This window comes from Stegastes partitus, unplaced genomic scaffold (assembly GCF_000690725.1).
Source record: "Stegastes partitus isolate 25-593 unplaced genomic scaffold, Stegastes_partitus-1.0.2 Scaffold77, whole genome shotgun sequence".
NCBI classification, from domain to species: Eukaryota; Metazoa; Chordata; class Actinopteri; family Pomacentridae; genus Stegastes; species Stegastes partitus.
The window spans coordinates 423,376-435,894 of NW_007577808.1; the positions used below are offsets into that span (position 1 = coordinate 423,376).

General features: G+C 41.1%; 1 protein-coding gene across 2 annotated transcripts; it reads right to left on the reverse strand.

Moving 5' to 3' along the window:
- Positions 1 to 2,533: 2,533 nt before the first annotated feature.
- On the reverse strand, positions 2,534 to 9,582 carry cmklr1 (chemokine-like receptor 1). 2 transcript variants are annotated; one of them, XM_008276570.1, is made up of 3 exons: positions 9,569 to 9,582; positions 4,789 to 4,824; positions 2,534 to 4,659 (listed from the first exon to the last, which is right to left on the reverse strand). In XM_008276570.1, the coding sequence occupies exon 3, from the start codon at positions 4,640 to 4,642 to the stop codon at positions 3,593 to 3,595; it is 1,050 nt and encodes a 349-aa protein (XP_008274792.1). In that variant the 5' UTR covers positions 4,643 to 4,659; positions 4,789 to 4,824; positions 9,569 to 9,582; the 3' UTR covers positions 2,534 to 3,592. The 2 variants fall into 2 exon arrangements, with proteins under 2 accessions (XP_008274792.1, XP_008274791.1); XM_008276569.1 differs by lacking the exon at positions 9,569 to 9,582 and having other exon boundaries at positions 4,789 to 4,875.
- Positions 9,583 to 12,519: the final 2,937 nt, after the last annotated feature.

A 12,519-nucleotide genomic window follows, 5' to 3' on the forward strand; every position in this document is an offset into this window, starting at 1 on the left:
GATCAGGTGAGTCACTTCAAAAGCGGTGAATACTTTAGCAATCACTTATTTTACATTTTGTATTTTTCATTAACTGACATTACTTGGTAGAAATCCGAGTCTTTTTAAAAAAAATATAAGTTCTTGTCGAAAAACCCAATTTAAATTCCAAAAGCAATAAAAGGGGAAAAGAAACTTCCATGAAACTTGCCTCTCGTTCACTTTGAGTGATCTCTTTCACATATACTACAAAGTTGTCCAAAGTTTCATTGTGACTCACTGCCAGTGTTTTTGCATAACCTCTGCAGTCACAGACTTTCCCCCACTCAGCGCTGTTTCAACATCACAAAAATCACTAGTCACCCTCCTTCTCATTATGATTCCTCTTATGTTGTTGCTGAGTAGGAAGTGCGTTACTTTACACTGATTCTGTTCCAAGGTTAACTCTTCACAGCAGATACGCGTTCATTATATATTTATGTGCAGTTTACACCCCCTTAGAGGAAGAACAGTTTTGACCTTGAAGACGTTTCACAGTTTCACTTTTTTTTGGTGGGCTCATATATTCAGAAGTGTCTGCACAAACATAACTAAGAAAATGTTGAGCGGAGAGGTCACCCTGCTCATTTATTAAATCCTCCTTAGTCGTGCACCTCTCATCCGTGTCACCTGCTGCAAACAAGATGCGCTTCTAACAGCACCTGTGCTGCTCGTCTTATTCTGCTGAAAGTTCCAAAAACAAATACTGTATTTGGTTTGTCATCATTCCAAGCTGCTGCAGCCAAACTTTGCAAAAAAAAAACACTACAACTGTACAAATTTATTCTCAAGTCAGCTAGATAAAAGCAGACTCTGTCATGGACATTCTCTGTGGTACGTGCAGCTGTTGTCCAATGCATGTTCTTGTTTTCTGGCTGCTTTTGTTTTACTTTGTTTCAGTGCTTATGCATGCTACTCTTGTTTTTGCTGTTGTATTGCTTGATGCCGTCGGCTGTTTTCTACCTGTCCGATGTCTGTATGTCAGACTGCATGTCATTCATGTGTTGCTTGTTTGTCACATGTGAGTGAACGGCAGTATGCAGAACAAAAAGACGTAATCAGAATGCCAAAGCATTTAGAAAACATGGGGAGGATTACAATTTTAAAATATACTTTAAAGCAAGCTAAAGAATGATATACTACCACACACAAGCACATGTAAGCACATGCAGATATTTCTTTTCTCTTGTCTCTATTTGAGTATTTGGTACTGTGGTAATCCAAAGGAAATGGAAAGTAATCAAGTTACAAGTAATTTTACTATTGTGATACTTCGATTCGGTTACTCACTACATTTCTAACAGGTAATGGTGTCAAAACCTATCTTCAAAGCAGTGAAACCTGGTCGCATCTTATGCTTGTGGTGACTATATATAAGTAGTAGATGTGTGTTGCTGTTCTTTAACTTTGGATTTATTTTTTTAACCCTTACCATTCCAAACAAGAATTTCTTCTTCCTGACTTACCAGGTTAAAAACTAAATCCACCCATCCATCCATTTTCTTTCGCTTATCCAGAGTCAGGTCGCAGAGGCAGCAGGACCAGTACCTGTCTGCCAACCGGTACCTGTCTGCTGCTTTACGAGACCCCCGAGCCAACCAGGCCCGAAAGTCTCCTACTTCAGCTTGGCAGCTTTTGGGGTTCCCGCCACAACAGGCACCAGAGACCTTCTGGTCACAGCTCCTAACGGCCGCTTAGGCAATGGAGGCTTTGAACATGGCCCACTCTGACTCCATGTCCCCAACCTCTCCAGGATACAGGAGAAACTACCAGAGGTGGGAATTGAAAACCCCAGAGACAGGGGCCTCCACCAGACGTTCCCAGTTCACCCTCACTACGCGTTTGGGTTTACCAGGTCTGTCCGGCAGTCTTCTCCACCATCGGATCCAACTCACCACCAGGTAGTGATCAGTTGGCAGCTCTGCTCCTCTCTTCACCCGAGTGTCCAACACATATGGCCGCAGATCTGATGATATAACTACAAAGTTGATCATCAACCTTTGCCCTAAGGTACTCTGGTACCAGCTCCACTTATGAGCAATCTTATGTTCGAACATGGTGTTCGTCATGGCCAATCAGTGGCTAGCACAGAAGTCCAGTAACCACTTGGGTACAGATCGGGCAGGCCATTCCTCCCATTCACGCCCCTCCAGGTTTCACCGTCATTGCCCATGTGAGCATAGAAGTCCTCCAGGAGAGCTATGGAGTCCCCAAGCAGCACCCCTTCCAGGACACCACACAGAGACTCCAAGAAGGCCAGATACTCTGAACTGCCATTCGGTGCATAAGCACAAATGACACTCAGAGTTTTCCCCTCTGTGACACACAGTCACAGAGAGGCGACCATCTCGTTCTCCAGGGAGAACTTCAACAAGGCAGACGGGCCACACCTGTCTGACGCCTAACTTCCAAATGCAAATAATGGCTCAATATTGAGAGATTAAGAATACATCAAAGAGCTAATGGTAATTATTCCAGTTTCATTTGAAAAAAATAAAATAAAAAAAGGCGCAAATATCATTCAAACATTTATTGCACAGACCACATTTACAACCTTCATACATGAAATTACAAAATTGCACGTCTATTCGTCAACAGTGTTTGTTAATAACAACTGGTTATATAGTTGCTAGTGAGATAAACAACAGACCAAAACTGACCAGAGTAAGCAGAGGGGTGACGGAGGCGTAAAAACGCCCACAGTAAACTTCCACGGAGTCGGATTTACATAGAAGTTGCAACACAAACAAAACCACAGAACATCCCTTTTCGGGCATGGGGCTTTTTGAGGTATTAGATGAACAACAACGAAATAGTGAGGCTTCTCATTGAGCATGTTATCCTTGGTTTATTTCCATTTGTGTATTGTTGTGTTTATCAGTTTACTTAAGAAGTCAAGAAAGCAAATGAACATTTTACAGCAATCATTTCTACCCAAATAAGCAAATATTCACATTTACAATCTCCTTGCAAAAAAAGCCTCCAGCTTGTTCTACTAAATTTCAACATTAGAATATTTCCTCTCTTCCTACATGTGTTTCACAGACGAAACAAACACCAGACTCGTAATCTATGCATGAGAATGCACAAGCCCTGCAAGACTCACATTTGCACATTTGTCTTCAAGCAAGCAACAAATTGTTTGTGAAATGTGATGCTGCCACCACGCATGATCGCAAATACACAGAAATTGCTTTTGTGAAAGTGTCCAAGGAATATATTTTTATACAACACTTAATATAGCAACAATACATTTTGTGCATTTATTATCAGAAAAATATGTCTTGTATTTTACAAACCTTTTATTTTACAACTGAGACGGATGTCACCCACTCTCTGGTGTGAGACACATTTACATACTGGCTCGTGTTTTTCAGCCACATTATGTGTTTTTGAGACTAAAGCTTGTGGATCATTTTACAGCAAAATCTATACAAATTTCATTTATGGATTTTTTTTTTTACAAGCAAAAACACATATCTCATATCTTGTATTATTTATTGCATACTTGGTGTATTTTGGTTTTTCCAGTGAGCGCACTTTGTGAAACAGTTTTCGAGTAGCGTCTGCACCTCTATATGTGTGTAGAAGCTCTGCCGTCCATGGAGCTGGACCTGGACAGGTACCGGCTGGTGGTGCGGCCTTCATCCGCCATTGCGTTCTCCATCTTTGACAGCACTGAGCTCTTGAACTTCTGCTTGAAGTCGTTGCCCATGAAGACATACAGCACAGGGTTGAGGAAACTGTTTGCCGCTGCCATAGAAGTGCCTACTTTGAGTCCTGCGGTCAACACGCTGTGGTCGTAGTTTTGGTGGTTCAGCTCGAGGAGGACGAAGACGTGGTAGGGCAGCCAGCAGATGAAGAAAGCAGCAATGAGCGCACTCATCACTTTGAAGGGTTTAGAGGATTTTGTCATCCTGTTGGTTTGAAGTTTGAGGAAGATGATGGAGTAGCAGATGGAAATGATGACGAAGGGGACGACGAAGCCTGCAAAGAAGCGGCTCAGTGCGACTATCTTGTGACTGTGTTGAATTATTGTGTAGTTGTTGAAGCAAATGGTCCTACCAAGGTGGCTGCCAACATCCCGAAAGATCGCAGAGGGAATGCTCAGTCCAATGGCGAAAAGCCAGGCCAGGGCGACCACAACTGAGGCCTTTTGAACTGTGCGCTGGTTCTGGGCCCAGACGGGAAACACGACGGAAACACAGCGGTCCACGCTGATGATGACGAGGAGGAAGATGCTGCTGAACATGTTGAGGAACATCACAGAAGGGGCAAACTTGCACATGAAGCGGCCAAAGATCCACTCTTCCATCGCCGTGTTGGTGATGCTTAGTGGGAGGAAGGCGCAGAAGACAAAGTCAGAGATCGCCAGGCTCAGGTACCAGGTGGTGTTGACCGTCTTCTTCATCTTGAAGCCAGAGATCCAGATGACCAAAGCGTTCCCAAAAAAGCCCAGCAGAAAAATGACCACAGTGATTACAAGTAAAAGCACACACAAGACTTCACTTAAACATGTTGATTTGTGGCGAAAAACTGCTTCCGTCGATGTAGTATAATTTTCCTCGCCGTCATAAGAGCTGTAGTTGGCAAAGTCCACGTAGTAATCATCTGGCATGTCCATCTTGCCTTTGAAACGTTCTGTAAATAAAGGAGAAAACATTTAAAATTGCAGAAACCTGTTTTTTAAAGAAAGCAAAATACATGTAAATGTATTTGAATCTATATATTAGGAAATCTTAAATTAAATGCCATTAAATAATACCGTACCTGCAGCACAGACTCTCCACTGCTGTTGACTTCAACGTGTCCAAAGCTGAATGTCAACAGAGCTGAGCTGTTCCTTTGAGATGTCTTAAACAACCTGAATCAGCTGACTGGATTTCTCAACATGTCCATCCCCCAAATAATTTCAGTACTGCATTTTGAGGTCTTGCACTTTAAAGACCTCTGAGAGTCTTTGACACTGACAAAAGTAACTTATTTAGTCATTGTTCATGTTATTTTCTCTTACAAGTAAAGGATTTAAATATAGCTACTGCAGTATTAGGTTGTATCTCTGGCCTGTGAAAAAGAGAAGTGTTACGTATGCCTTTGTGTAAGTTTTGTGAATTGGCTTGGATGTTGAATTAAAAGTTTCCCTTTTCTCCAGCAGCTGCATTTTATTGGCCAGATGTAGGAAGAAAAGCAAGCGTTCATGTAACCACAGAGCATTGGTCAAATTGATTTTAATTAGATATTACAATCCCAGCTCTCGATGCAAGATGATTCTAATAATACACACAAAACGCAACAGCTGTTCTAAACATCGGCCGGCTTTCACTACTGACTGGATCAGCTCTCTGTGGTTGTCCTGCTTTATGGAATCGTAATAATGGAGGCAGATGCAATGTTCGGTGTTTCTCGTGAATATGAGGAAGCAGCAGCAAGTAACAGCTGCAGAAGGAAGAGACACAGATGGCGAAGTCAGCTTAGAAAAGGTTACGAGTCCTCAGACACGACACTGGATATCTGGTTGTATCTACAACTCCCACATCGATTGACAACTGATTCAGTTTATTAGCGACAGAAATGATGATGTACAGAAATTTAAAATTTGTTTGTGACTTTAGACAAGCCAGCTTTGGTAGTTTTGTTGTTGACCCTCACTTGGTATGTCTGAAATAAATTTACGTAAAGGTGTAGCTTTAACTTTAGAGTTTTAAATCTGTGGCAAAAGTCAGACACAAAAAAGGCATTTTAAATACATACAGTTATGCAGTGTTACACACTGTACGTTTTTTGTTTGTTTGTTTGTTTTACTTAGGAGGAAATTGTCAGTTGCACTATGAATCACTTACTTTATTCACTACTTACCTAAATTCAGATACAGTCTTTATAAAAACACTCAGATAACAAGAGCTTTAAAGTCCGAACAGATTTTGAAATCTGGTCACAAACATCAGGAGAAATTTCACAGATTTTCTTCTCTCTAATCACAGACATACACACTCTATGAGATTGGAAAAAAAGAAGACATCACACCCTACACAATATTATTAATGCCCTTTATTGTCATTATACAGTGTGCAACGAGGTGGAGAGCTCCTTCTATCTTCAGTGCAACAGTAAAAAAAACAAAATAAAGTGCAAAATTGCTCATTTAAATATAAAGATAAAAAAGGATAAATATATAAAAAGAAATAAAAGATTTAAGAAACATTGCACATGATGATACAGATTATGAATATTTACATATAGATGATGGACACTTAAACAGTGCACATAGTGGAGAAGTCTTATTGAGGTAGAGTGGATGTTTTACATGTGACAGTTCATGATGGTGATGGCACTCTGAAAGAAACTGTTTCTCAGTCTGTTGGTCTTTGCTTTGGAGCATCTGTAGCGCCTACCAGAGGGCAACAGCTCAAACGGCTGAGAACCGGGGTGTGAACCGTCCTTGGTGATGTTGCGAGCTCTGTTGAGGTACCGGGTGGTGTAAATGTCTGTCAGGGAGGGGAGAGGGCAGCCAACAATCCTCTGTGCTGCATTGACTGTCCTCTGAAGCCTCGCTCTGTCTGCCCTGGTGCAGCTCCCATACCAGGTGGAAACACAATACGTCAGCAGGACTCTCAGGAAGTGTAGATGCTGCTGGGCTTTCTTTATGGAAGCTGAGGTGTTGTCTGACCAAGAGAGGTCATCGGAGATCTGGATTCCCAGGAACCTGAAATTGTGGACTCTCTCCACACGCTTGCCATTGATGTAGAGAGGGGGCGGGTCAGTTCTGTTCCTCCTGAAGTCCACGAGAACCATCCATCCATCCATCCATCCATTTTCTATACACCGCTTAATCCTCACTAGGGTCGTGGGGGGCTGGAGTCTATCCCAGCCGACTTAGGGCGAAGGCAGGGGACACCCTGGACAGGTCACCAGTCTATCACAGGGCTACACTTAGAGACAGACAACCAAGCACACTCACATTCACACCTACGGACAATTTAGAATCACCAATTAACCTCAACATGTTTTTGGACTGTGTGGGAGGAAGCCGGAGAACCCGGAGAGAACCCACGCTGCACGGGGAGAACATGTAAACTCCACACAGAAAGATTCCGATGCCCCCACCGGGACGTGAACCGGCAACCTTCTTGCTGCGAGGCAACAGTGCTACCAACTGGGCCCTGCAGCCTACGAGAACCAGTTTTTGTAAATACTAACTTTTGCCCATTTCCCTGCTTCCAACCCATCAACTTTAAGAACTGACAGTCCACTTGCTGCCGTAAACGTCACACCTCTTGCCACTGTAAGGAGACAACCAGTGTTATTCACTTCACCTGTAACTGCTTTTAATGTTGTGGCTGATTGGTGAATTTTTTAACTGTCTAAAGCATTACATACATTCTACATAGAAACTGAACCTCAAGCTCTCACTCCTATGCTGCTAATGCACAACGTTGTAAAGACCCTGCACACTCATGTTGGCCTCCGCACATGATTTTAATTAATTTAGCTTTAAATTAGACGTCTTGCGTCGGCCTGCGCAGTCCGCTTCATTGATTCTAATGGACTCCCGTGTGAACTTTACTGCACCACAGACTGGGACGACTTTATTATTCTTATTAGCGGCTGCAGTCAGGTGATCTCACATAACTCACAGCATACTGCCACCCACGCTTAACCTGAGCAGAGGTCCAATCAGCTGCAATCATTGAAAACTCCTGTGTGGGTGTGCAGGGCCTTTATGGCGAGAATGAATCAATCTGAAATGCAATTTGTTCACAGTGTTTACAGCCGACATCCCCCATTCTCAACATGGTAGCAATAAAAAAAAAGGAGAAAAATAGACGGTGTGTGTGCATTTTTTTTTATACCATTTCATGTGTTTGCCTTTTGTGTTTTCTGCAGACACAGTATTCTGTTCTTCCCAAAAAGGAAACCCTTCACTCAGCTAGATTCATAGTTGTACTTTCACTGTGATCATTAGACATAACAGAACTACACGTCTCTGGATTGGCCGTAATGTAATAGTTCTTCAGCTGTTGTTCCGCAATTCTCCACTGCAGGATAATTAAAATGTCACCCCTCTATGAGGCGTGTCAACCTGTTGCAAATATGAATATAATTGACTAATTAGATTCGACAGTAACTGAATTCTGACGACTCACAATAACACAGAAACGGACTCTCTGAGAAGCTAATGGAGCACCTTCAAAACTCACAAAACCTGATTTTTTTTTTCTTCTTTTGATTTACTTATTTTTCTCTTGATTATTATGACGAACAAGCAATTTCACAGCACGTTTGAGAAACTAACTTGTATGCATGTAAATCCTGAGCCTCACGCTGCAGCTCTCTGGTAAATTAGGAAATATTAAATTGCGTACAGCGTGCTTACTTGACCTACTTAGATGCTTTTCAGCAAAATCACTTTCACAGACCTGCTGGTGCCCTGCAGATTAGATTTCCTAATGAAGGCAGGGGTTATAAATAATCAAACACACACACAATAATCAGGTGTAGTCTTTCTCTGGGAAATGCACTGCAAGCCTTTTGAGGAAACAAAAGATACTTCAAGGTTCTGCTCAGAAGACAGAAAAAAAACAAACAAACACTGAAGCGGTTAAGAGGTAATTTAGATATGAGCGTTTAAGTGATTTAAAGAGTTTTGTAAAAATGTCTGAATTTAGCCGTACATGTGTTGTTAGTTTAATAAATGTAATCGTAAAGGTTCAGTGGAGTTCAGAGCAATCCATGAATTAATTTCATCCATGAGCCGTTCTGCATTATAACATACACACAGAAAGAGCTTGTTGTCCCTGACATCTAATCTGAGTGCATAACAGGTTCAAAAGGGTGGCACAGTGCAAATAAAGAATCCGTCCTTCCCCAGATGATTTCACTTCAAGCACCTTTATTATCCTGATGGAGCATCCTAGAGAAACTAAAGTTATGCTGTATTATGTTTAATTGTATTATTTGCAGTATTTCTGCAGCTTTAGCATGAAGTGGGTGAAAGCAGTCCTCAGGTTCTCCTGATTTTAAATAGCCTATACACAAACATTAAGACTCTGAATACACATCTGCTTTGTTTTTTAATTAATTTATCCTTGAGCACATTCATAACATCTGTGAATGTGCCAGAGAAGCTACAGACTATTGTATCTGAAGCTCATTTGCAGGTTATGCATTAATGGCTAAATTTTCCAACTACAGACCCTTTAATCAGGAATTTTTGGTGCAGTTATTTCAGTGCATTTTCAGTTAAAAACTAAAAAACGTAATGAGGACAGTTGCACTTATATGCTTTATTTTGACCTGAGCTTGTCACTTTTTGTGCAAAGTCAACTGGCTTTAAATTATGAATGAATCAGAACACTCTTCAGTTTCTCTCCTTCATCCAATGTTTCTATCTTCTTAATGCATATTTCAAGACATAGATTCTGCATTGGTAATTTTGTGCTACGTTGCAGTTCTAGTGATCCAACAAATTAAAGAGTCAAGTAAAAAGTGTATATTCAGAATTTGAAATACATGCTCTATGCTTCAAGAACATCTTTGCTCTGAACTGTAGTTTGGACATGTTGAGTGGAAGGCTTTCAGGCTGATGTTTTAAAGAGAAGCTTTCATTGAGCAATCGCTGCCAAACTGTCTGACACTTTGACAGAAAATCCATTTATGGACAACGTGGCAACCAACTGGTGATGTGTATTTCCAGCTGTAAGCCACAACTGGAAACTTTTGGCACCAAATGCAATGACAAAATTAAAAAAAAAAAAAAGCAACAGTTCTTCACTCCAGACTCATAAATTTGACATATTTCATTATGGAACCAGGTAATTCACTTTGCGCTTTCTCTAAAAGGTTGCTGGATAGTTTATGCAATAATAATCTGGTTTTATGTGACTCGACCTGCTCCTGTGTGTTCCCTTAAAAGAATATCTCTCCAGTTTCCTGATTCAAGAGGCAGCTAATAAACTTTGACTTTAAATGTTTTGAGGAAATGAAAGAAACAATTTTCTAACCTCTGACATCATGGCTGTTTCCATGGCGTCTCAGTTGTCATGGTTTTAAATAATACTTATACTAATCCAGTTACTGTGCTTTGCCAGTGAATGCAGTAAACTATACAGTTCACAGACTGCATTTCTCATCTACGAGGGGCTGATTTTATGCTTTAAATTGCTGCCCTCAAGCTTTGCCGTGACAGTTAACAGCATCTGGAGGAACAGCAGCATAGAAACTTTCCACTTGTGAATTTCTTCCGGATACCAATCAGCCACTTTCAAGCTTTCAAACGCGGCACCAAGTAGCTGAATCCTTATATTTATTCCTGCAATCAAGACAGGTTTCTGCCTCCTCTCCTGCAGTTTGTCGGAGGGTCCTCTGCAGAACAGTGTCAGGTTCCTCTCCTGTCTGCCGTTGTGCCATTCCAATTGTATTTTGCAGTAACTTGAGCATTATTGCAACATTAGGGTCTTCTGCTTGAAGCCCATTATATAGATTAGAGTGTCTCAGACCACATAAATCTGCTTACCCAAGATTCACTGCCACAATGCAGACGAATGTTTGAATCATAGCATCACAAATAGATGGTAATGATGTGTCGAAATGATCTGTGGAACAAAGCATGGCGTTAACCTCAGGAAGGGATGTTGTAACTTCATACAGCACGTCTTAGTTCTGCCAGTTATTATTAGAAGCACAATGATTTGGCAGCATTTCTGTGATTATTTTGTACTGGCATCTATCTATCTATCTATCTATCTATCTATCTATCTATCTATCTATCTATCTATCTATCTATACAGTTGAAATCAGAAGTTTACATACACTGTATAAAAAGACACATAACCTTTTTTTTTCTCACTGACATCAATGTTTTGGGTTTCCTTCCACAAGCTTCTCACAATAGTTTGATGAATTCTGGCCCGTTCCTCCTGACAGAACTGATGTAACTGAGTCAGGTTTGCTGCTTCACACGTCTTTTCAGCTCTGCCCACAAATGTTCTCCAGGATTGAGATCAGGGCTTTGTGATGGCCACTCCAAAACACTGACTTTGTTGTCCTGAAGCCTCTTTCTAACTAATTTGGCGGTTTGCTTCGGGTCATTGTCCATTTGGAAGACACATTTGCATCTAAGCTTTAACTTCCTGGCTGATGTCTTGAGATGTTGCTTCAGTATTTCCACATAATGTTCTTTCCTCATGATGCCATCTATTTTGTGAAGTACACCAGTCCCTCCTGCAGCAAAACACTCCCACAACATGATGCTGCCACCCCCGTGCTTCACAGTTGGGATGGTGTTCTCAGGCCTGCAAGTTTCCCCCTTTTTCCTCCAAATGTAACGATGGTCATTATGGATCAGACCGGACAGGACATGTCCCCAAAAATGAAGGTCTTTGTCCCTGTGTGCATTTACAAACTGTAATCAGGCATTTTTATGTTTCTTTTGGAGTAATGTCTTCTTCCTCTCTGAGCAGCCTTTCAGCCCATGTCGGTACAGGACTGGTTTCACTGTGGATAATGACGCTCTCTTCCATCTTCACAAGGTCTTTTGCTTTTGTTCTGGGGTTGATTCGCACATTTCACATCAAGCACTTCATCTCTGGGACACAGAACCCGTCTCCTTCCTGAGCGGTATGATGGCTGGACATTCCCATGCTGGAATGTCGTGGTACCTTCAAGCATCTGGAAATTGTACCCAAGGATGAACCAGACTTGTGGAGGTCCATGATTCTCTTCCTGATATCTTGGCTGATATCTTTAGATTTTCTCATGTTGTCACAAAAGGAAGCAGTGTGTTTGAGGTGTGTCTTAAAATACATCCACAGGTGTGCCTCCAATTAACTCAAATGTTGTCAATTAACCTATCAAAAGCTTCCAAAGTCATGACATCATCATCTGGGCTTTCCCAAATAGTCTGAAGGCATCTTAATGTATGCAAACTCTGACTTTGAATAAAGTAATAAAAAAAATCTCTAAAAAAAAATCTCTCTCATTATTCTGACATTTAGAAAATAGAATTTTTTTTGGTAATCCTAACTGACCTAAAACAGCAAAAGCTTAGTCGGATTTAATTTCAGACAGTGAGAAAAAAAAAGGTCATGTGTCTTTTAACACGCTGTATGTAAACTTCTGGTTTCAAATGTATATTTATATATAAGGCTGCTGCGCTCATTTCTGTCCGACTGCCCGTGTGGCTAATTAGTGTCTGTCATGAACACAGCTGCAAGTTAAATAGTTCAGTCAATCATCAGATTCCAGTTCACTACTAACGGCACAAGAATTGATTTCTTCTCTGTGTGACATGATTGTGATTGACAGTAGTTTTTAAAATAGGACAGTAGTTTGATGTTGCGAGAAAGTCATCTAAACCATTAAAGTTTTAACAACTCTTACTCCTTTTTGCTTACGATGAAGAAAAAGCTATTTGCAGTACAATTAGTTTCAACCAAGCTGGCATGGTAGCTCAAAGGTTGGTTGGTTGGTTGAGTGGTCCCTTTAGTGCAGAATGAAATATGT